Source organism: Rutilus rutilus, assembly GCF_951802725.1.
Source record: "Rutilus rutilus genome assembly, chromosome: 21".
Lineage (NCBI taxonomy): Eukaryota > Metazoa > Chordata > Actinopteri > Cypriniformes > Leuciscidae > Rutilus > Rutilus rutilus.
Window position 1 is genome coordinate 15,708,236 of NC_140226.1, and position 23,640 is coordinate 15,731,875.

General features: G+C 35.8%; 1 protein-coding gene across 2 annotated transcripts in view; it reads left to right on the forward strand.

Moving 5' to 3' along the window:
- Positions 1-22,652, forward strand: part of ccdc85ca (coiled-coil domain containing 85C, a) — a 42,112-nt gene extending 19,460 nt beyond the window's left edge. The window contains exons 2-7 of one of the 2 annotated variants that reach the window (XM_084393954.1): positions 4,992-5,071; positions 9,040-9,144; positions 14,815-14,910; positions 17,794-17,892; positions 19,197-19,617; positions 21,369-22,652. In XM_084393954.1, coding sequence (XP_084250080.1) covers positions 4,992-5,071; positions 9,040-9,144; positions 14,815-14,910; positions 17,794-17,892; positions 19,197-19,286 — 470 coding nt within the window. In that variant the 3' untranslated portion in view covers positions 19,287-19,617; positions 21,369-22,652. Of the gene's footprint in view, positions 1-4,991; positions 5,072-9,039; positions 9,145-14,814; positions 14,911-17,793; positions 17,893-19,196; positions 19,618-21,368 lie in introns of those variants that run through there. The other variant, XM_084393955.1, reaches the window with a different exon arrangement.
- Positions 22,653-23,640: the final 988 nt, after the last annotated feature.

Here is a 23,640-nt window from a genome sequence, read left to right on the forward strand (position 1 = left end):
AGGTTACTGCAGTATCTAGCAACAACTGTTTTAGACACTTTTTATTTTATTTCTTATTGATTTTGCTTTTACTTTAGGAAAGTGATAGGAGAGTGTAGACAGGAAAGTAGGGTCAAGATGGGGGAAATGAGATTAGGACATGACCCAGGTTGGACTACATTAATATTTATAGTTGATAGAGAACAGGAAATGATGGATAAATGTTAGGGCCAGATTCAATTCCACATTGCCTAAATGAACACCCTAACTGCTAACCACTAATCCATGAGGATTTTAATGTTTAAAGGTAAACTTTGTAACTTATTTTTTGTTCAAAATTCACAATCACAGTCAGTACAGCAATCCTTCTTCCAAAATGTGTTTTTATCTTACCCTGATTCACTATGGTAAGCCCATTATAAGAGTAATATTTTAGATCTGTCGGGATGGTTTACACAGGAAATTGCTTACATTCGACACGTGTAGGCTATGCTGTGAGAGTGGCATAGGTTAGTTGTCACAATGAGCGAGAAAGGTTCATCACCCTATACATATAATCACCCTTTTAAAAAACAAACAAACGCTGAAACCAGGAGAGTCTGCTGGCAAAAAGAGAACGTGACAGTGCTCGTAATAAAACAAGAATCAACATTAGCTTGGCTTTTCGGAGATGGCGAGAACTGGATTTGAAAAGCTGTAAAAGTGATGCGGAGATCCTGCTGGTGAGCAAGGTATTTTATTGAACTGATAAATTGCTCTTTAACATAGTTAAACATAGTTTTAGTCTGGTAAAATACCACCGTATGTACCAACATACAACGAGCACATATAGCCCAAGACACAGCATTGGTTTGGATGTTCAGCAAGTTACGAACTACAAGTGTAAGTTACACACCATTATTTTCAGTCAGCAAAAACATTTTTATTTAGTTTTCGTTAACGCTATTACGCTAATAACACTGACCACACCTCAACTGGACAGACTCGACAGAAAGAGTAAAACCATGGCTCTGCAAGTGGGTCACTACTAAGACATGATCAAATAAGACAGAGGGAGACTTTCTCTGAGGCTATTCCACATCACAGCGTCTCTCCAATTAAGTCAAGCTCACCCTGAGATGTTGCCAGCACGATAGCAGATAGATCTGGCATTACCGCTAACATGTGTTTCACTCCGTTTCTCTAAAGACACAGTAGGACAGCTTGTTAGAGTTGAATGTTAAGTTGTGTGCTCTGTTGGAGAGCCTACAGCACTTGTGCGGATGGAGGCGAGTGTTGTGACCCGTCCCTGTGTCGCATAGTTTGCCAGGTTTATCTCGTGTTGCCTAACAAATGATGTCTGATAACCTGGAGGAGTGTATTTGTATCCTTTTTGAATGTGACTACACGTGTTCCTTTTATAATCCTTCGATATCAACAATTGAAATTGCTTGTACAATTCTCCATTAATCCTCTACTACGCCAATAATGGTGGTATTCAAATCTGGGCGTATACCTCATTCCCCAACAATACATTATGGAGGGGTGTAGAAAACTATTTTTCTCGCATGTTCAAAGAGTTCCTGCTGCATTTCAGCCCCTGCGGAGATAAAAGACTCTCCGGCTGTGAATGGAGCAGGAGGGAGTGTAGCGTTCCGCTTCGTCTTTCTCCGGTCGGTCACGCCAGAAGAGGGTCGAGGCGGGGGTTATGTACGTGGCAGAACCGGCCAGGCTTGGTAGACAGTCTCCCTAATCAGCTTGGCTGTGCGTCAGGTGATCAGATGTACTTTAGTTAGATTAAAGGGTCACAAGGATTGGAAAAGAGGATTAACGAAGTAGGACCTCTGCCTACCGCTGCGGTTCTACTGGGCTCGCAACCGTATGTCCATCCCATCTGAGTCATTTAAGTTAAATTACCTTTCAAATCAGCGTTTTCATGCATGTATTGTTGTCAGAAATAAGATGAATGGAAAACCAACACAGTAATTTGTTCTGGGCTCATTAAGGGTTCATCAGATTCTGTAAACAAGTCAGAGGCGGCAGTGACACCTGGTGGAGATCATCAATTTCACTGTGATGAACCATACAAAATGGCATGGATGATTGATTGGAGAATGAGGATTGGCCATGGTTTATTAGTTTTGGGTTCATAGGGCACAGGAGACGAACCTTTGCATCTCATTTCAAAGGGCCGGGCGGCCCATCCTTGACTAATGCTGTTAAAATCTTTCTGATGTTTCAAAGGTTATTAGAGTGATTCTGTGGGCTGAAACATGTTTTTTTATCATGAAGGCTGCATTTATTTGACTGATAATAGAGTAAAGACAGTAATATTGTGAAATATTATTACAATTTAAAATAACTGGTTTCCATTTGAATATACTTTCAAATGTAATTTATTCTTGTGATGGCAAAGCTGAATATTCAGCAGTCATTACACCACTCTCCAGTTTCACACGATCCTTTAGAAATCATTCTAATATGCTGATTTGATTTTTATCAGTGTTGAAAACTGTTCTGCTTAATATTTTTGTTGAAACTGGGATGCATTTCTGTTCAAAAGAACAGCATTTATTTAAAATAAAAATCAATTTTATCAATTTAATTAGTCCTTGCTGAATAATCAAAGAAAAGATTTAAAAAATATCTTATTGACCCCAAACTTTTGAATGGTAGCGTATAAAAATATGCATTAAACAAAAATACAATATTAAGTAACTTTAACTAAAGATATCATATCCTTTTAAATTATCATTTTATTGTTATGCAATGTAAATACGCTAAATTGGCACTTAAGTTAATGTTATCTTAGGCCAGGCTTAAAATACATCATTCATTTTTATACAGTATTGAACAGAGGTTCTCTATTCTGTCACCAAGGGGTCCTTGGTCTTTCAGAGAGAAAGGAAGCAAGAAATCCTAATGATGACTCATTCTGCTTTCATTAAAGAGCCCTGTTGCCTTATCTGTCCAATCACACCTCACTCAGTTCCTGTTTGACACACACTCTGTGTGAGTTTGTGTACGTGAGTGTGTACATGCAGCTAATCTCTTCTTCAGTCTTCGCTGCTGATTTGTGTAAATGCATGGTACCCATATCACCCTCATGATATCTGTCTTCTGGAATTCGCTCTGTTTAGTTCTGGTCTCTATGAAGCCCCTCCTTCTGAAAAGCACAATGTGCTTTGATTGGTCGGCAGGACCAGTGTGTTGTGATTGTTTAATCGCTTTGAGTGTGTTTCAGAAATGCCATGCCCCTTACGATAACATGCCATGAGCAGGAATTATTTAAATGAGGAATGTTCAGTGACTTGTACGTTCTCAGAAGAAAACCCAAGACTTCAATCAGGGTGTTTCAGGGAGCTCAGAAACAGTGTTTACTGATATAGAGAATAACTGCCTTTGGAGTGATATGTAACTTTGCTGGCCTTTTTCATGCTCAACATTACACACTAAAGAAAGTTGAAAATGTAAAGCATACTAGTAGATCCTCTTTAAAAGACTCTCTGGTACACTTGATTCTTATTGGTCAATCGCTGCATTCTGCAAGCAAATATATTTGCATAATGACAGCTAAATTGTATTATTTTTCCCAGTATCTATTGATGTATTTTTGGTAATCTCACATAAAAGTAAATATTGCATTTAATTTCAAACAAAACCTTTCTGCTTTGTTTCAGGGTCCTGATCACCCTGTCTGGGTTTATTTCGCAATATTGGCCACTTGACATGATTGGTTTCAGATATTTCAGTATGTTTAGATAACTAAGCAACTCTTGGTCTCTTTCAGGAGGGTTTTGAAAATGGATATTTAAGGATTGCAAAAGTAAAATTACAAGACAGACACACTTTTGGCATCTCCTCAGGCCAACAGATCCTCCATCACCAAAAGGTCATAAAAGGCATTCTGGGAATGCAGCATAAACACAAGTCCAGACACTTCAATATCCCCCTCTGCCACTATGACAAAACTTTTCTTTTTTTCTGATTCATTGGCTTTTACTTCACAGACATGAAATCAGTGTGTTTATCAGTGCTTCTAGTTTCTCTAACATCTGATTATGTTCGAGACAAACGTTGGACGGCTTAAATGAAAGCAGCTTTTGTGTGTCAAAGGCAATGTAGATTTCCTGATTTGAGATTTCTTTGTCTAAATGAGCTCTTTAAAGTATAAACCTTTATGTGATCATGTAGGATGTGAACTGTGCTAAACGTTCGTCTTTCAGAATCTTTCTTTTGCTTTGACAGATGTCTTCTATTTAACTTATGTAGCTGCAGTGCATTCTGGGATATGGTATTGTATGTCAGTTTATAATAGAAAGCAGCACCATTTCAAAATGACTACGATTCCAGGATGACCAAATCACTTTTAGGGAGTTACAGTAAACCAGCTTTCATAACATAAGAGATTATGTTTAGAGAAACTTGAGGAATGAGGAGGGTAAAAAAAAAATCTTACAAGCTGCATGTAGATGTAGGGCCACACAGAACTGCAGATCATCTTGATTTCATTAACTGGCATGATCTCAATGGACTGTTTGTTTGTTTTTAAGGAAATTTATACTTTTATTCTGAAAGGATTCATTAAACTGATCAAAGGTGACTGTAAAGACTTTTAGAATTAAAAAAATCTATTTCAAATAAATGCTTTTCTTTTGAACTTTCTATATATTAAATAATTCTGTAAAATCTATCACGGTTTCAACAAAAATATTAAGCAGCACACAGTTGAATTGTTTTCAACATTGATATTAATAATAAATGTTTTAAAATGGTTTTAAATTGTAATAATATTTTGCAATATTACAGTTTTTACTGTATTTTGATCAAATAAATCATATAAATGTAAATAAAATGGGGAAAAAATTCAAATAAATGCAGCCTTGATGAGCATCAGAGACGTCTTTAACAAAAAATCTTACTGACTTCAAATGTTTGAATTGTAGTGTATGTGATGTATGTTCTATGATCAAACTTTCTAATCCATATTTCTGCCCCCCCCCCCCCCCCCCCCCCCTTTATTCTTTGTACAGATTCATCTTCAAACTACATCCGCCAACTGGAGACTAAAGTCCGCATTTTAGAGGATGACCACAAGCAATTGTTATCCCAGGTAAGAGTCTAATCCGCCTAGCCTGAAAAGCCAGACCCACATCAAGATGTTTGTTCTGGGAACACACCATTGACAGGGCTCAATCCGAAGGGCGGGATAAACGGTTGTCTTTCAAATTCCCTCTGCACGCAATAGGATAGCGCTACAACCAACCAGGGGTGCGTTTCCCAAAACCATCGTTAGCAACTAAGTTAGCAACTTTGTTGGTTGCAATGCAATTTCCCATTGCCAACCAACTAAGTTGCTAACAGGTTAGCAACGATGGTTTTGGGAAACGCACCCCTGAGCGTTTTCCCACCAGCAGAGCTAGTTGATAGATTAAATTGTATTATTTATTACGAGTTTTACTCGGCAAAACTCCAAACACATCTTCCTTTTTTTTAAAGAATGACTTCAGTGCCGTTCTTTGTTCTTTTCTCAAAGATAAGCTTAACTCCAAGTCTTCCAGAGTTGCGGCCAAAGCCGATTCGAAAGACCGCTGTTCGCCAGCAGCAGCAGCCATCTTCTTTGTTTTCAAGTAGCAGGGAATTCACGCAGAACCTTCAGAACTCTGCCGTCATTATGTTAAGCCCACCCACCGATTCTATACATGATGTGATTGGTCGGACTAGAGTTCGCAAGCCAACGGATAGTTGCTAGACGACACTGGCTGCAAAATAAAATTTTCTGCCATTAGGGTGCGTCTAGATTTCTAGGCTATAATCCGCCAGCAATGTGATGGAAACGTACGTAAAATGAAAACATAAAAGCTTCCTTCCCAGGACAGCTCTCAGAGGATAGCTTATCATATTAGGATCATTTGCATACAGAATGTAAATATTATAGTAATTAGCCTGTGGAATTCTAACGGTCAGAAAGAGTGGAAAGTGGTATTCCACTCTGAAATGTCTTGTAAAATCTGTGCTTGCAAAGTCTGTGCATGAAATCCGTTCAGCACAATCCTCTTGCTTGTTAACATTGTCAGGGTCTGAATCGGGCTCGAATTGGTTTGAAATTGATGCTATCGTTAATATTTACATCTGAGTAGAGTTTGCGGTTATGCAGGGGCGTGTCATTTCCCAAACACATGCTGCCAATCACAATACACTGGGCCAGCTAACCAATCACAGCACATTTCGTATTTCAGAAGGAGGGGCTTCATCGAAAATGACACGTTCGAGACAGACTGGGGAGAGAGGAGCTGTAATAATGTAAAATATGTGAAAATAATGAACAATCAAGCATGAAACATATTCTAGTACACCCCAAAAACAAAATCAATACTTCGTAAAAGGGCATAATAGGCCCCTTTATATGATAAAAATGTAATATGCTTTGTTAACTATTTTGCAACCATGTACAGTATTAGTCTTTTATGGATTTGGTGTGCAGTGCAGCATTATAATAGTGTGCTTGAGGTGTTTAATCAAGTGCTGATGTTTAAAAGTATGTTGCCCCAGTGTAGCTTACACAGCACATGATCAGCAATATAATGAAAATTAAAAATGAGTGTGGTTATGTGAGCAGGGGGTGCATGTTGTGGTTAGCTTGGGCCCCTTTTTTCAGGCTTGCCTGCAGAGTAGCATTTGCACTTTTATGTGTGTTTGTGTTGTAGATTGTAGTAATACAAGAGGTAGATAGTAGGGATGGTATCAAATATTTGAGTCACATGACTTTCACAGCTCAGGTGATCAGCTCACAAATTTGGCTAAGACATGCATTAAAGATGTCGTTTTTAATTATCTTGTTCCTTAAATGCATGTCATTGCACCAAGACTTGCATGTTTAACTGTGGCTGAATCTCAAAGCTTTGGTGCTGAAATGCGACTTCGTTTAATGACACTGCAAGAGCTTTGAACAAAAAGCCCTGGAGCTCCGACAGTTATATGAGACAAAGATACAGATCTGTCACTAACAATTTTCTGTTTCAGACGGTCTTCATCTCCCATTTTCCGAGCCCAGATTTATAGACAGAGATAGCACATCCATCTCAATATTTATAGACGGCACATGCGACTAGTTGCTGTCAGTTTAATTGCATACGCTCATCTCTGATATTCTAATGATACTTCTTCATTTTGTCTTTCTCTGATGATGGATAGAGCTGCTTTTTCTTTTTATTGCCTCCATAGATAACTCAATTCTTTGAAGAAAGATATCTCGGAATTTGCAAGTATTGTATATTTTGTTCTGTATTATATTGTGCCCGATAACCTTCAAGAATGGCTGATCAAGGCATTCTTGCCGTTACTATAAGAAATATGAGCATTTCGTAGAATGGTTTTTAGCTGATGGGACTTTTGGAACAATCATTTAGCTATAACTCTGTCACTGTATTCCTCTAGCAGGTAGTAAACCAGATATTAAGCTGCCTTTGGCTGCGTAATGTAGATCTTAAGAGGAGAAGAATGTCGTTACCTTCAGGGTCAACAGTCCATGCCAAAGATCTCATTCATGGGTCAAACCTGTGTTCAATTATGCATGCTTTGTAAAACATTGTGAGCAGAAAGGAATTTATTTCACTCCATTCTTTTTATCTTTTGATTGAGTCATTTACCAGTCAAAAGTTTGGAAGACAGACAGACAGATATATAGATAGGTAGAATGAAGTTGAATCATGTTTGCATTTTTAACAATGTTCATTTAAAAAATAAAATAAATATGAGACCCTTTCAGTACAACCATGGGTCTCATGTTCTCTTAGCAGAACTTTTATTAGAACATGCTAGACGGTTATGCAACTTACGCACGTAGACACACACAGAAAACTTTTGTAACAATCCACTTTTCCCTGAAAAAAGTTCACAGCCTCAATTAAGCTCCAGTAATCCCTTTGTGAGCTGTTTGCACACAACAGCCATCAACATACGGGCCATGAAAGTTCAAAATGGGGATAATCACACACAGATGCTTTTACTATGGAACATTCATTCATTTCTCCATTGTGCTGAGGGATTTTCGAAATTTTTATTTCATGGCCTGTGACACTCAAATATGCAGCGGCAAGAGTTTTACGGACAGGTGCCTTTTGGCTAAATTTCTTAGGTCATTATTTATGAAGCGTGACTGACATTACCTCTCAGCTCCAGAACTTTCTGTTTGAGCTTTTTTGCCTTTTACCCTTTTCTCAGATCACCTCTCAGGAAATGATCTCACGTGCCATCCGCTATCAATTTTTCATTCGCAAACATTTTTGCAGAGGTTTTGTTATCATCCTTTAGTCAGATATGTTGAAGACAGCACATTCTACATTATGGATCGTAACAGTTGTTTTTCCAGTTTCATACCCATAATGATGGGAAGTGGTTGTCCCTGTGGTTTCTTTGTGCTTGGATTGCTAGAACATTAGTTCATCTGATAAGAACTATAAAATTTGCAGTTGTCAGGTGCTGTGAGAAGAGGTCAGGAAAGGGTGAAAAACCCGTATTGGTTAAAGAGACTAGTGGTAAGAGAGACTAGATAAAAGGGTTTGATACCTTACTATCTTGTAATCATTGATTTCATACTTTTTTTTTACACATCCAGAGATGACAAGTGAGCTCATGTCTTAAATTAACTTATTGTAAGGCTTCTCATATTTTATATTTTAGAGGTTAAATAATCAGTGCCTTTATTATTGAGGATATATGCATCGTATACATTTTTTTTGTTTGCTATGCAAGTACAAATGCAAAGTTTATGACATCATAAGCTTTATGTCTGGACACTGATTGTGTTTTCTCATCTCTCTGCACATATACAATACCGTTCAAACGTTTGGGGTCAGTGAGATTTTTTAAAGAAATTAATATTTTTATTATAAGGATTAAATTGATCAAAAGTGACAGTAAAGAATTGTATAATGTTACAAGTATTTCAATTACAATTGAATGTTGTTCTATTGATCTTTCTCTTGCCTTCTACTGTAAAATATCTTTCAATATAATACTGTTTGTTGTATTTCTTTTTGAATGAATCTGTGTTTGACACATACCTGCTTCTCTCTACAGCAGGGGAACGTGGGCGATCTGAAGACACTTCGGAAAGGACTGTCCCTGTATCACTCAGAGTCCCAGCTCTCCTCACTATCCCAGTTTCAGGACACCTTACAGAATGTACGTATTCCAATGATGCAATCTAACGTGACCCCGTTATTTTGCATCAGAGCCAAAACCTAAATCACAGTGGAGCTTAAAAAGATTTGTCACGTTGAGCCGATTTGGAAGAGATTTGGCAACAATTAGCTGTTGCAATTCCAGCTGGTTACAGGATTCTGCATTGCTCTTTGTAGAAGCAGATGAGAATTGACCCGTGCCAAGGAGCTTAAAACATCAGGAGCTTAAAACCTGAATGACAGAGTAAAGTCCCATTCAGGACCGTGTCTCATGTATTTATTGATTTACTTTATTTTTGAAAGAATAGGTGCCACTAGTTCAGTGGTTCTTAAACTTTTTCAGGTAGCGGATAACTCAACATTGATCAACAAAAATTGTGCACCAGCTAGAAACCTCAACACAAGTATTTACAGGTTTAAGTTGTGTACAATTTTTCTACAAGTTATACCCTCTATCTTGAAATAGTCTGATCATTTAGATGCCAGACTGTTTTGTTTATATTTCATTGAAATGAACCACACTGTTTGCCAATACACGAACTGAACCAACTGTTGCATAACTGTCAGTTGCGTTATTGAAATGAGACAACAGAAAAACGTTATCACGAATGAACGTTAGCAGAATCTGTTCATTATTATGAGTTAATTTATCATTCAAATAACTCAGCGTTGGTGGTCTTTGTCAAACATTTTATTTATTTAGGTCCACAGTTTTATTTATTGCCAACTACAGTTTGAGAACAACTGCAGAAGTTGCTTTTTATAATGATTTTTTAATTTTTTTTTATTACCAAATGTGAAACTATAAGCATACACTTGGTTTCAATATGTTTTAAAGTGATGGCAAAGTAAAAAAAAAATAGCAGCCATTATTCACATCTTCAGAGTCACATGATCCTTTAGAAATGATTCTAATGCTGATTTGGTGAAACATTTCTTATTATTATCAATGTTGAAAACAGTTGTGCTGCTTAATATTTTGGAAGAAACTGATATATATATATATATATATATATATTTTTTTTTTTTAGGATGCTTCGAGGACTAGAAAGCTAGAAAACAGCATTTATTTGAAAGTTTTTAGATCAATTTTATTTAGTGTTATAAGAACTGGTAAAAGTCAAGGTAGCCTACTATTTATTTCCTTGCATAGAAAAAACAACAACAAAATAATTCTTAAAATAAAAACATTTTAACTTATAAATTGCTTTAAAAAAGCACACACACACACACACACACACACACACACACACACACACACACGCGCGCACACCACCCTTAGTTGCATGACCTACGAGTACCTGCAGTTATCTCAACCCCCTGCTTGATTTGCTTAATAATAAATACCACTGACAGTGGAACAAATTAATATTTATATAGATTATGGCTAATGGAACCCTGTGTCTTCTACCAGAGTTCATAAGCGCAAACTCGGAGTACAACACAATACATGCGATAAAATATTATCGGCCTGCTGAATTATGGACTGCTCAAACATGTCTTGTAAGGTGCGTAGTGTCTGTTTTCCCATGATCTTCCCTGCCACTCTTACCAAATTACTTATTTGAGCTTTCATTTTGACTGTTAGGCTACCAAACCAAATGATGATTCCATGACGTAAAACAGACTCTATCGTAGCTCTATAACAAATGTACGTAATATTGCTGCTAACTCCAAATAATCGTACTGTTGTTAAAAAATGTGGGCGCTGGTGAACCCTTTTACAAACACTCGACACATGTGTGTGCCATTTAAGCTCACTATTAATGTGGACCCCCAAGTATTTAAAAGACACAACCTGTTTAATGTCCTGACATTGTTCTACAACAGAGCTCCTATCCCCCACTGAGGACAATAACTTTTTGAAGTTAGAATTATAATAATTTATTTTATTTGATAGATTTAAAAAAATGAGTGAAAGATGCTTTGCTCATAGGTCATTTCCTGTGGCCTTGCAGGGGTTTGTTGTGCTCTGATCTCTGCTGGAGTCTCAGTGCTGATCCGTTCTTTGTTTTAGAGATCCTTTCTAACCTAAAAATGACCTTAGAGGAACAATTTAATATCAGTGTTGTCAAATCGATTAATCACGATTAAAAAGTAAATTTTTATAAATATATATGTGTAAAAAAATGTGTGTATAAAGTATATATATATATATATATATATACGTATGTACATATATACATACATACAGTACATGCATGCAAATATATATATATATAAAAAGACACGCATATAAACTTTTATGTTAGATGTGATTAATCGCGATAAATCGATTTGACAGCACTATTTTATTTATATATATAAATATAAGTAATTTTAGGAGAAACATCAGAGAGGGGTGGAACAGAATGCTGTTAAAAATGTTTTGTACTGAACATTTGCTCCAATGTTTCATGTAATTTTGTCCACTGGAAATTTGTGCAAAATGCAGTCCTGAAAAGATTCACTTCAATATACTGAACTGTTTTTCTGTACCTCACAAGCTTGTTTTCATTCATTGTTTTCATCATGTCTTTTACGAACAATTTCCCTCAAATATTAGAGAATATCTCACTTAATGTCTCAATTAAATCAAGAAGTCTGTTTAAGCAGATTCCCCTTCTTTCTTTCCTCCTCCGTCGCTCTCTCTCTCTTTCTCTCTCTCTCTCTTCTCCTGAGATATCATCATCATCATCATTCCCCTACACCCGTATCCTCAGAAAAGGTCATCTGCGAACCTGGTGCTTTAGCTAATAAGTGCACTCATCAGCTATGACAGCGCAGCTGCTCCACTTTAATATGAGAGACAGCTTCCACAGGAAAGAGAAATCAATTAGAGAGTGGCGTGGGTCTCGTCCTCAGAGGCTTCTGCACTTATTTTATCCCAGCTCGTCTCAGCTCTGTCTACGAACTCATCGCTTCATTAGCATGGCTTTGAACTTTCGCTTTAATCACGGGGGGAGATGGCTCTAAATAATGCAGTAGCGAACTGCTGAAACAATAATCAGGTTCGTACAAGTGACTCAACAGATCGGTTGCTGTTGTTAGGGGTTACCTGAGGATGAAGTTGAGGAGAGGTAATCAGAGTAGTTTGGTGCTTTTGCTGTTTTAGAGTTGCTTAACCCTAGTAAAATGTACTGAGTTAAAATAATTGACAGGAATGTATATGTACACAATGCTGTTCAAATTTTTGGGGTCAGTATTTCACCAAAAATACAGTAAAAACAGTAATAATGTAAAATATTTACATTTTAAAATGTTTTCTATTTTAATATATTTTAAAATATAACTTATTCCTGTGATCAAAGCGGAATTTTCAGCATCATTACTCCAGTCTTCAGTGTCACATCATCAGTGTCAGAAATCATTCTAATATGATGATTTGCTGTTTAAGAAACATTTCTTATTATTATCAATATTGAAAGCAGTTGTGCTGCTTGATACAATATAGTTGTGGAAACTGTGATAAAAACTTTGATGAATATAAGTTCAAAAAGAGTCACATTTATTTGAAATAATATTTTGTAACAATATAATAGTCTTTACTGTCACTTTTGAGCAATTTAATGAGTCATTGCTGAATAAGTTTTTATTTTTATTCTTTTAGAAATCTTACTGATGCCAAACCTTTGAATATCTTTTCAAACTTTTGGAAATAAAGCTATTTGTTCTTCTTAAGTGCTCGTTTTAGCTGCCTAGGATCTTATAAATGTCCAGACAGACAAAAAAAAAAAAAAAAACAGGCTCATACTTAAAGGGATAGTTCACCCAAAAATGAAAATGCTGTCAGTAATTACTCACCCTCATGTTGTTCCAACCCCGTAAGACCTTCGTTTATCTTCGGAACACAAATTAAGATATTTTTGATTAAATCTGAGCGCTGTCTCACTCCTCCATAGGCTTCTAAGGCATTATAACTTGCTGGCCCAGAAAATGTATTAAAGACATCGTTAATATAGTCCAAGTGACTCCAGTGGCTCAATCTTAAGTTTATAAAGCGACGAGAATACTTTTTGTGCGCAAAAACAAACAAAAATAACGACTTTATTCCACTTTTCATTTCCTTCTCTCTGGGCCTCGGGTCTTTTCGCGGAGTCTTTAAGCGTAGCGCGTCTGTGTTGCACGTCACGGCCAGCAAGTTTCAGTCCCTTAGAAGCCTATGGAGGAGTGAGACAACTCTCAGATTTAATCAAAAATATCTTAATTTGTTTTCCGAAGATGAACGAAGGTCTTACGGGGTTGGAACAACATGAGGGTGAGTAATTACTGACAGAATTTTTATTTTTGAGTGAACTATCCCTTTAATTAATTTAAAAAAAAATGTAATGGCTGATGGACCTATAACTTTATACATACATCATCCACATTTTCCAGTCTTTTTTAATGAGAAGCGCCACACGCATCAGAGTAAGGTTGTTTGTGCTGCTGACCAGTCCATATAGTCTAGTTTTGGATTGGTTTAATCCAGCTATGGCCTGTTATGTGATTCTGATTTCCAAGTGATGTTTCTGATCAATGCATGGTTTTGCGGATTATAGAAAGCCTCTTCAGACCATCCAATAAAATTGGTCCTGGATTTGATCGGACTATAGAAATATCTTAATGATTGAATTTGGCTACATCTATCACCAGTACTCTTTGTTGACAGCACTTGGCACGCTAGCCAATCACACAGATGTTCCTCGTGGCAAGGCTTCAAAACTGGGCTCCAAAACAAATAGGATGGTCACTCATTTCCTGTTAATGCCTTGAGATGCCACTTACTACTTAATAGATTATTTAATAATCTATAATCTGATGATCTGATGAAATTGTGTATTTTTTGGTCAATAGAATGTTGGAAGACTATTTAGAATCATTCTGCACCCATATACAACATGTAAACACTTGATATATTGTATATAAATCTCATTCAGGTTGATAAGGTATGTTATTTTGGTTTGAAGATATATTTAGATATAAGATATATAAGATTTGGATATATATATATAGCAATTGTAAATTAAATTGGTCATATTTAATATCATATAATTTCAATTGCATTATGATGTAGAGTATACAACTTATACAAGATAATACAATTTTAAGGGCCCGAATAGTCATTGGCTTTTGCTATTAAAAAACTCCATAACTTCGACCACTGATGGCTTGTACTGGCAAAGGAATCCATGCAGAATGAATTGTGGGACTCCTGGGCTTCTCTAATCAGGCTACGGGGCGATGCATGACAGCGAGCATTGGGTCGGGATGTTCTCGGGTCAGTTCAGGGTAAAGTACCCACGGCTCCAGCCCTCAATAAACCTGCTGGCAACTGCAAGTGAACATCACAGTCCTGTTCTCTCAGGCCAAAAGCGAGTTGCAGTTTCTATCCAGGGGTCCTCTCCTGACCCCACTGCTGAAATGCCAGCTCAATTGTTGTGGATTTAACGCTAGAACGGGATTCAAAGAGCTGTGTCTATACTGGGGCTCACAAGACCCTGTGCACTGAAAGAGCTCTTTGTTGATGGGTACCCATGAAGGGGGTACAAGCAGAGATGAGTTATAATGAGATGGCTTAACCCATTTCGAGCCTGAGTTGACTCAGAGAAACAGCTAATGGCTTTTCCAGTTCCCGGATCTCTTCTGGTAATCTGAGAGAGCAGTATGAGTCATCTTTGATCATGACGAATGTGTGTCCATCTGTCCACAGGGGTCCACGCGGATGCCTGGAGGTGATCTGCCGCCCCCTGTCACGGGATACCTGCCGGCAGCACAGAAACCAGAGGCTGTTGTACATGCCATGAAAGTAAGATTATGATGCTGATGTTGCAAAATCAAGCCATACTTCTTGTGTTTGAATTCTAGATATGCTAAAAATATTATGCTAAATTGTATCACGCTTAAATATTACAGTTAATTTCATGGCCTAGCAGTGATCATGCATTCTACTTAGTTCAAGGCTGGTTTGCATCATTTTCCAGTTGTATTCCCACATCATTTTTTAATCATCCCAATGAAAAGTGTCATAAATCATTAAAAAGTTAAAGGTCAAGCCTGATTTCACAGGAATTAGATTGAGTTTCATGGTAGAAACGCCTGATTGGTTTCTTGCTTGATTCCCCTTGGAATAGGTTTTAGGACGCATCATTAATTTTATGAGTTGAACCTATTATTATACTAATACTGTCACCTAGAGGATTTTCTGTGAACTGTTGGATCTCTGTTATTTGAAAGAAAACAAAACATTGGTCAAGGGAAGCAGAGAGAGCTAAACAGAATATAAATACGACAATAAATACCACATAAAACTAAAATTAAATACAACAAAAATTATAATAGTTTATTTTAAATGTATTTATCTGTGCTTGCCTGTGCAAAACTTGCTGACAGAGTGCAAGGTTCAGTGTAATTTTAGTATTATTTATGTACACTTTTATATTTTCAGTTTTCATTTTAATTTTAGTAATTTTGTTATTGTCACGTTTGATTGCAGAGAGTGCACAACGAAAGGAGTAGATAACAAGTCTTTATTAAATCCACACAGAAAAAAACGTTAAAAGGAAACATTAATACGACCACGTTAAATAAAGACGATACTGGACAAGGGAACTGAAAAAACAGAGTGCTTAAATACTGTAGTTGCTTGAACTAATTAACTACCAAAGAGAATAATAAAGATCAGGAACACAGGCAAAATGGGAACAGTGAAAACTAAACCAAAACACAATGAAAATAAGCCCAGTGCTGGTCATCCCTATATGCGAAGTATGCAAGTTGCGTATTGGGCTCCCGAACCACCAGGGGGTTCACCCTCTCTCTCAAAGATGATTTAAAGGTGAACTAAGTAACTTTTTTACCTTAACCGAACAGCTTCGGAGTCATTGGAATAGTTATATGACTTTTTTCGGGTTGCGCCTGTGAGCCGAAAAACCACCCTTGCAACTTTGGGCCTCAGCGTCAGGAAGTATCACGTGATATCAGGTCTCGTGATGTAACGATTAGCTTTACGGCAAAAAAAATCTGCTAAAATTCCGTCATTATTGCGCTCCCTCACGCTGTTCGAACCCGAATGAAGAAGACGTTTTAAAGAATGTCCCATCTGCTTTGATGTCGTTGACCTACTAGCCTCTGGTATCTGAGAGTCGCCAACGAGTTTTTCGACAGTGTTGTCAAATATCTATTCCGAAGCTGTGGGGGGAGCTCTATAGAGAAACCTGTGAGCAAAAAGCGAGAATACAGCGAAGAAATTCCCGAAACTGCATAGCCCTGCTTTAATGACTAGCATTTTAGTTTAGTTTTGATTTTGGCTTCCAACGATTATGAAAACATGATGCCACAATCCGTTCCTTTCCTTTAAAGCAGCTGTCACAATATACAGTCTTCGGCCGGACGTGCTCGATACTAAAAAAAAACAAGAGTTAAAAGTGTATTGAGTTGCGAAAGAGATGCTGTTCCCCAGGCGGCTTTCTGTGCACTCGATCCGAGACGGAGCGAAACACGGACAAGGCTACTTTGGGCTTCGGACGTGTGCTTAAACGGACAAATACACAAAGTAATGTCAAAATTCCCGTCTTGGCTAGTTTTTACTTAAACGCAGTCGGTTATGTCTTAAGTAAACAAACAGTTGGGAAAGTAATTGCATGCTTGTCAGTATATTAGATCTGTGCATTTGGTCTTAAAGTGACATCAGCCTAATAAACCTGCTGCTGTCTGTGTCATTTCATGTTAATCAAACAACAAAAGAAAACGAGAGAATCATTCACTGAATAACTTTAGTAACTTTAATAAGAATCAATGTAGGCCTAAATTGAATTCATACGGAGAAGACTATACAGAGTTTTATTTTTACATTTGATTACTTTATTCAATTTCTGTATAGGCTATAGGCTAAATTATTTCATTTGTATCTTTTTTTCTATTGTATTTGTCCTATTGTTTGCAATTGTATTTTTTTATGGTATTACAGTTAATTACTAAATATATGACTGTTTCAACTCACTGTTGTTGGTTAACAGTGAAACTGCTCTGAAAGAACAGATTAAGGGGTTGGGGGGCATTTTGGGGTTTTATGAGCGCATTTACCCCCTTACAAAGTTTTGCTCAGGGCCCCCTGAAGTCTAGGAAACATAGCATACAAATGTGCTTTTGTATTAGATTTTGTTTGTTTATATTTCTATTTAGCTTTAATTTATATTTATTTCATTTTAAGGTTTAGTAATTTTAGTACTTTAATACAGCTTAAACTTAATTATTTCAGTTAGTTGCCAATGCAACATTTTGAATTTTCGTTTAAGTTTTTTTGTTGTTAGTTTTTTCATCTAATATTTATATTTTAATTGAATTCAGTTTTATTTCAATTAACACATTTTTTTATAGTTTTACTTAACAATAAAAACACTGACTAGGCTAAGCTGTTCTAGGTCGTTGCCAGGTGGTTGCTAAGGTGTGCTGGGGAGTTAGACTGCTGCAAGTGAAAATAGCCCAGCCTCTAGTCTCTTTGATATTCTGACTCAGGTCCCCCTTTCATTTGTTTTATGGCAACAAAACCAGGTATTTTGTAGCATAAATGGTACCGGAATCCTAAATACTTTGGGTTAGGGTTCATTCAAGTCAGTGAAGTATAGTAATAGTGAAGCTTGCTTTAGTGAACACCACTAATCATTTAACCCTCTGTTGATTTGCTTTGTAGGTATTAGAAGTCCATGAGAACCTAGACAGGAAGATCCCAGAGGACTATGAGGAGGATCTCAGTGAGAAAGAGAAAGCCATTGTCAGAGAAATGTGTAATGTGAGTCTACCTAGTAGCATCTCCCATCTGCCTCCCCCTACCCTGAACCTCAGCTTAGATTCCTCTAGTGCATTGATAAATCCCTGTTCAACAGAAAGAGGCTGTAAGTGTGTGCTCCCTCTCCCCATGTGTTTGTTTTCCTGTCACTTTGTGTAATCACGCCGGCTTTGATTGAGGACACTGTTTGAATGTTTCACAACAGAGACCTACTTTCAGACCACTTTAATAAGAGGCCTTGGCAAAAGTCCTCGGAGTGTTTACCGCGCAGTTGTCCGTGCAATTAAAATAACTTGATCGCTGAAACAATGCAGGTTTATCAGCTCCCTGAAGGGCCCCTGGAATCTGGGACCTGTGATTTGTTTCTGCCCCGAGAACCGCAGCCTGTCAAAAGCAAAATCTCAGATAGCACAAGGGCTGCTTTCTTTTCTGATTATAATTAGTCCCCAGTCCCACTCAACCCCCTTTTAGAAGATCTCTCTGTATGTTGAGTCATTGCGCAAGTATAGTTTTTTTTTTTCACTTTTCAGGTTCCTGGTTCGAAAAATATAACATAATATAATGTATATATGTGTGTATATATATATATATATATATATATATGAAAAAAATTATTGTTACATGTAAATTATTATTACATACATATATATATATATATATATATATATATATATATATATATATATATATATATATATATATATAAATAATTACAAATAATGATTTGTGTGCCACATGTGACTTTTTCCTAAGTTTGTACAATTCTCAAATAAAATCTCTTTTTTGGGGTTTGTCTGCAACTTATCTAATAAATACAGAAAAAAAAAATTAAATTGAGGAAAGGTATACTCTGCACTTTTTCCTAATAAGTTAAAATATTGTAATTTAAATGTAGTTGTCATTTTTATAACAAAAATTGCAGTAATTTATTTTAAATATTAATTAAATTTAAAGTTGATGAGTTGGTTTATTAGGTATCATTACTAAAATGGTCAGTAGAATTTTTTATTTAAAAAAAAAGAAGAAAAAAAAGATAAATAAATACTAAATACATAAAAAATCTATATACATTTACTTCGATTTTTTTTTTTTGGCTGCTAGTTAATGTGTTCCGTTAGGAAGATCTATCTGCAGAACCCGAAAAATCAGATCATAATTACCATCACACACAATATAAAAAATCTGCACATTATAATATGACCAGATGTCTATTCCAGGACATACTGTACAGTAGCACAGGATAAATATTTTGAAGACACTTTTCATTTCATTCTTGACCCAACTGTGTGTTTGCTTTGTGTGTTCAGGTGGTGTGGCGAAAGCTCGGTGATGCAGCAGGATCCAAACCCTCCATCCGCCAACATCTCTCTGGGAACCAGTTCAAAGGCCCTTTGTAGTTCCCATGTCAATGAACGGCAGGGCCTTGAACAAACAAACAAATCTGTGAATATGACGAGAGGAGCAGACGGAACTGGGCAACTTCGGGAAACGACACAAAGAACTTGGCTTCTACTGCCAGCTTCTCTCATGGCATTCAGTTGAGACATTTCAAACCTATTACCTACAACACAGGTGGTAGTTTAATATATAATGGACTCACAATTAGCACAAGCTAAATCACTGCTCTATTTATGTGCATACCTTCCAAGTATTCGTACAAGGCAGCTTAATGGATTCATTTCTCATTCCAGATACGGAATGAAAGCACACAGATAAATGCCCCACGGAGTTACTTATACAAGATTAAACCTTTCCGCTCCTAAAAGCTTTTTTGATTTTGGCATAAGACCACTTCATAATATTCTGTCATCCGAGGAATTTTTTTTCTTTTCTTTTTTTCTTTTCTTTGTAGACTACTACCGTTCAAAAGTTTGGCGCTGGGATCTTTTAAAGTTTTTTATCTCTTCTGCTCACCAAGGCTGCATTTATTTGATCAAAAATACAGTAAAAACAGTAATATTGTAAAATAATAATGCAATTTAAAATAAATGTACTATTTAAAATTAAATTTATTTCTATGATGGCAAAGCTGAATTGTCAGCATCATTACTCCAGTTTCAGGAATCATAATAATATGCTGATTTGATCGAGAAACATGTCTTATTATTATCAATGTTAAAAACAGTCGTGCTGCTTAATATTTTTGTGGAAAACAGTTATGCTTTTTTCAGAATTCTTTCAAAAAAGCATTTCTTTGAAATAAACATCTTGGTAACACTTTACAATAAGGTCTCATTTGTTAACATTAATGTATTAACTAACATGAACTAACAATGAGCAATACATTTGTTACAGTATTTATTCATCTTTAATGTTAGTTTAAAAAAATACAATTGTTCATTGTTTGTTCATGTTAGTGAACTTTGTAATGTTAAGAAATACAATTTTTGATTTTAATAATGTATTAGTAAATGTTGAAATGAACATTAACTAAGTTCATTGTTCATTCTTAGTTCATGGTAACTAGTGAAACCTTATTCAGAAGTGTTACTGAAATCTTTTGATACATTATAAATGTTTTTACTGTCAATTTTGATCAATTTAATGCATCCTTGCTGAATAAAAGTATTAATTAAAATATATATATATATAAATAAAGACTTTATTGACCCCAAACCTTTGAATGGATGTATTAAGCCACTCACATCACATCAGAATGTGATAGACTATTATCATTACTACTTAGAAAGTTGCCAGCCACTGACAAATAACAAGTTTCATTTACTCCGCAATGCCAGTTATTACTCATTTGTTTTTTGGAACCTGTTCACGTAGCGGAAAAATAAAATATGATAGTGAGCTTAATTTATTTATTTTTCCCCAGGCATGAACACATATAATACATTTACTCAGGTTCCCAGGCATACATAAAATAACAATAAAATAATACTATATACTTTATATGGCAAAATTCTAGTCTGGAAATATTCAGAAGATATATGCAGGCCAGCTCATGAGTATAAGCATTTAATTAAAGTATTATTTTTTTCCCAAATAGTACTTATAAATGCCAACTCAACTTTCACAGCATATGTAATGAACTTTAAATTCCAAGCTGACAATCGTGATTAATTGAAGCTGCTTTCTATGCCTTTATTTCTATCTTTGTGGTCTATCAAATGAAAGCAGATCAAAAATGTCAACATTCAATATCATTATTTTATAATGTATCCCAGTGTTGTGCTTTTAATTGCATATGAGTCCTAATGGCTTAATGGTGTCATAATGGAAAGTACTGTTAAATCTGTATTAGGTCTACAGATTGATTCCTGCATGAAAAGAACTGGAACCCAATTTCAGGTTCGAGATACTGAATAGGTGCAATATAGAAACTGTCTGGATGAATGTACGTATGGAAGTGTTGTGTGTTTTCAGTTCAGCCTGGAATTGCATAAATTATTCCAGTTTGCAGTGGGAAGTTTCACCATTACACTATTTCTAAAAGCATTTATTATATGATGCAACTTTAGCACATGCAGTTTTTAATGGCGTAAAGCATGTAGTACAGTACCTCAGCCAGTCAATTTTATTTTCCAAGCTTATTGCTTCTGCATATACTAAATTAAATCAGACCATACAGTATGTGCTGATAAGAACTGGATAAGGCTAGCATTATTAATAATGAGCTTCTTTTGCTGAATTTTGTGTAAAACGTCTAATTCTGCTTTATAGGCCTAGTTCATGAGACCTTCAGGCGAAAATCTATTTGTGTGCGTACTGTACATGATATAAAGCAAAGTCTGAATGGATGTTAATGAGAACGCAGTAAATGAAGTGTATTTGAGTTTTGTTTGTTATAATTCAGAACCATTATCTGTGTATACAAGAACTGCCTCAAAAGATGCATGCTGCATTCACACAAAAGCTCTTTTTTTCTGAAAACCAGTGACCCGATAAGCCATAATTTTGTATTGTTTGTTTAAATCGAAGCTATTTTGAGCATTGCCGAAAATCACTCAGCCGATCTAGTTATTTTTGTATTAAAGTTGTGTGGAATTTCATTGAAATTGTATATTTATGAGAGCAATTTTACAGTGCTATACTGAAATCGCATTCTTATTGGATGGTTTTGTTCACAGTGGATGCAGCAGGTGGCTTTTGGTGGTGTGTTACTTTTTTTTTTTTTTTTCTGGTGTTTATGACAACAAAGTGCGCATGCAGCAAACATTTGAATAGGTAAAGAAAATAATTGCATATTTTTATGAAAAAGATACGTTGTGAATTTGGGTCAGTAAAACGGTGTATGCTGTTAACAACACAGTAAATATTGTCTCGGTTATGCTGTAAAGTGTTTCATGTGAACACAGCGCCTAAATACTTGGTGTTGAAGTACACATATTCATTAAAACTATTTTTGAAATCCAATTAAAAGTGTCCTTTATAAGCAGATCTAGTCTACACAACTACTGACTTTTTTTGTATTTAAGTTCAAAGCACAAAATAATCTGAAATGCTGAAATCTTCCTATTTTTTTTTCAAATGCACTGCTTCTTTTGTGAATGAGGATTTGATGTTTGAATCTTTCATGAAATTCAATGTTCTGTGTAGCTCATCTGTATGTGAAACACACATGAAGTTGTATTCTAGGACAATGTAAATACCTTCTATTACTGTAGAATACCTGTAACTAGCATGCGTTTATATATTTTTAATAAGCTGAATGTAGCTGAGAACGGACCTGTATTTTAGCTAATAAAAAAAATTCTAAATGCATTGCAAATAACCCTCTTGTAGATTTGAAATAAAGAATCCTCTTTGTAGAATGTTTCTCCTTTTTTTCATTTTTTTTTTTTATTGTATGAAATGAACAGCAGAATAAAAGGAAGAGTCTGCCTTCTACTGGGGATTTACTGCAGTTGCATGGACTCTCCTAATGTTAACAGATTTTTGTGAGTGAATTTTTGTCTTTTCCAAACATTATGCTTTGCTTGCAAAAGTGGTGCTTAGGTCAAACAACATATTACATAAATATTACACTTATTCTTTATTAATTATATATGAGCTTTCAATCTGGTTAATACAATTTGTGATATGTCTGAATGTAGTTTAACATTGAACTCTACATTTTGGTTGTTTTCTAAGAAATATAGCCTAAATTAAATTAACATTCATGAATTTGGTGTAATTTAAACAAGGTTAGGGAATTATCAGTTATCCTACATGCCCACAATTGGTAAATACAATATTATATAAAATTATAAATGTAAGAAGTAAAAAAGATAATAAATTATATTATACATAATAAAGTGGTAGACAAATTATTGATTTTATGATTTTACTTTACTATAAAATTTTTTTTTATATAAAATTATCTTATTTTTACAACAGAATGTTTCAAGTACTGTATGTTATAGTTGTGTTACGTTTATATGTTGTTGCTGTGATTGACATTTTCCTCCGCGAATCACGTTGTGCTAACTTTATCCTTTTATGGTCACTTTATGAACCCAAAGTAAACTTCCAATCGCAAGACACACAAGCCTTTTCTGTTTGTGTAGTCAACCCAACCTTGTAAACCTGACCAAACAGATCGACTCCTCTCACGACCAGTGAAGTCACGACAAACGGGTACCGCCTTAGCGAAAACCAATAGATACGTACAGTTTGCCGAAGTGAAATACATGAACACTTTAACCAATTGGCTCGCACGTATGCAGTTGCGTATGTAAAATTAGCCAATTAAAATTATTTTCTGGACAAGCTTAAGGCGGGATAAACGCTTCAATGGCCCAATCCGCTTTTTAGAAATCT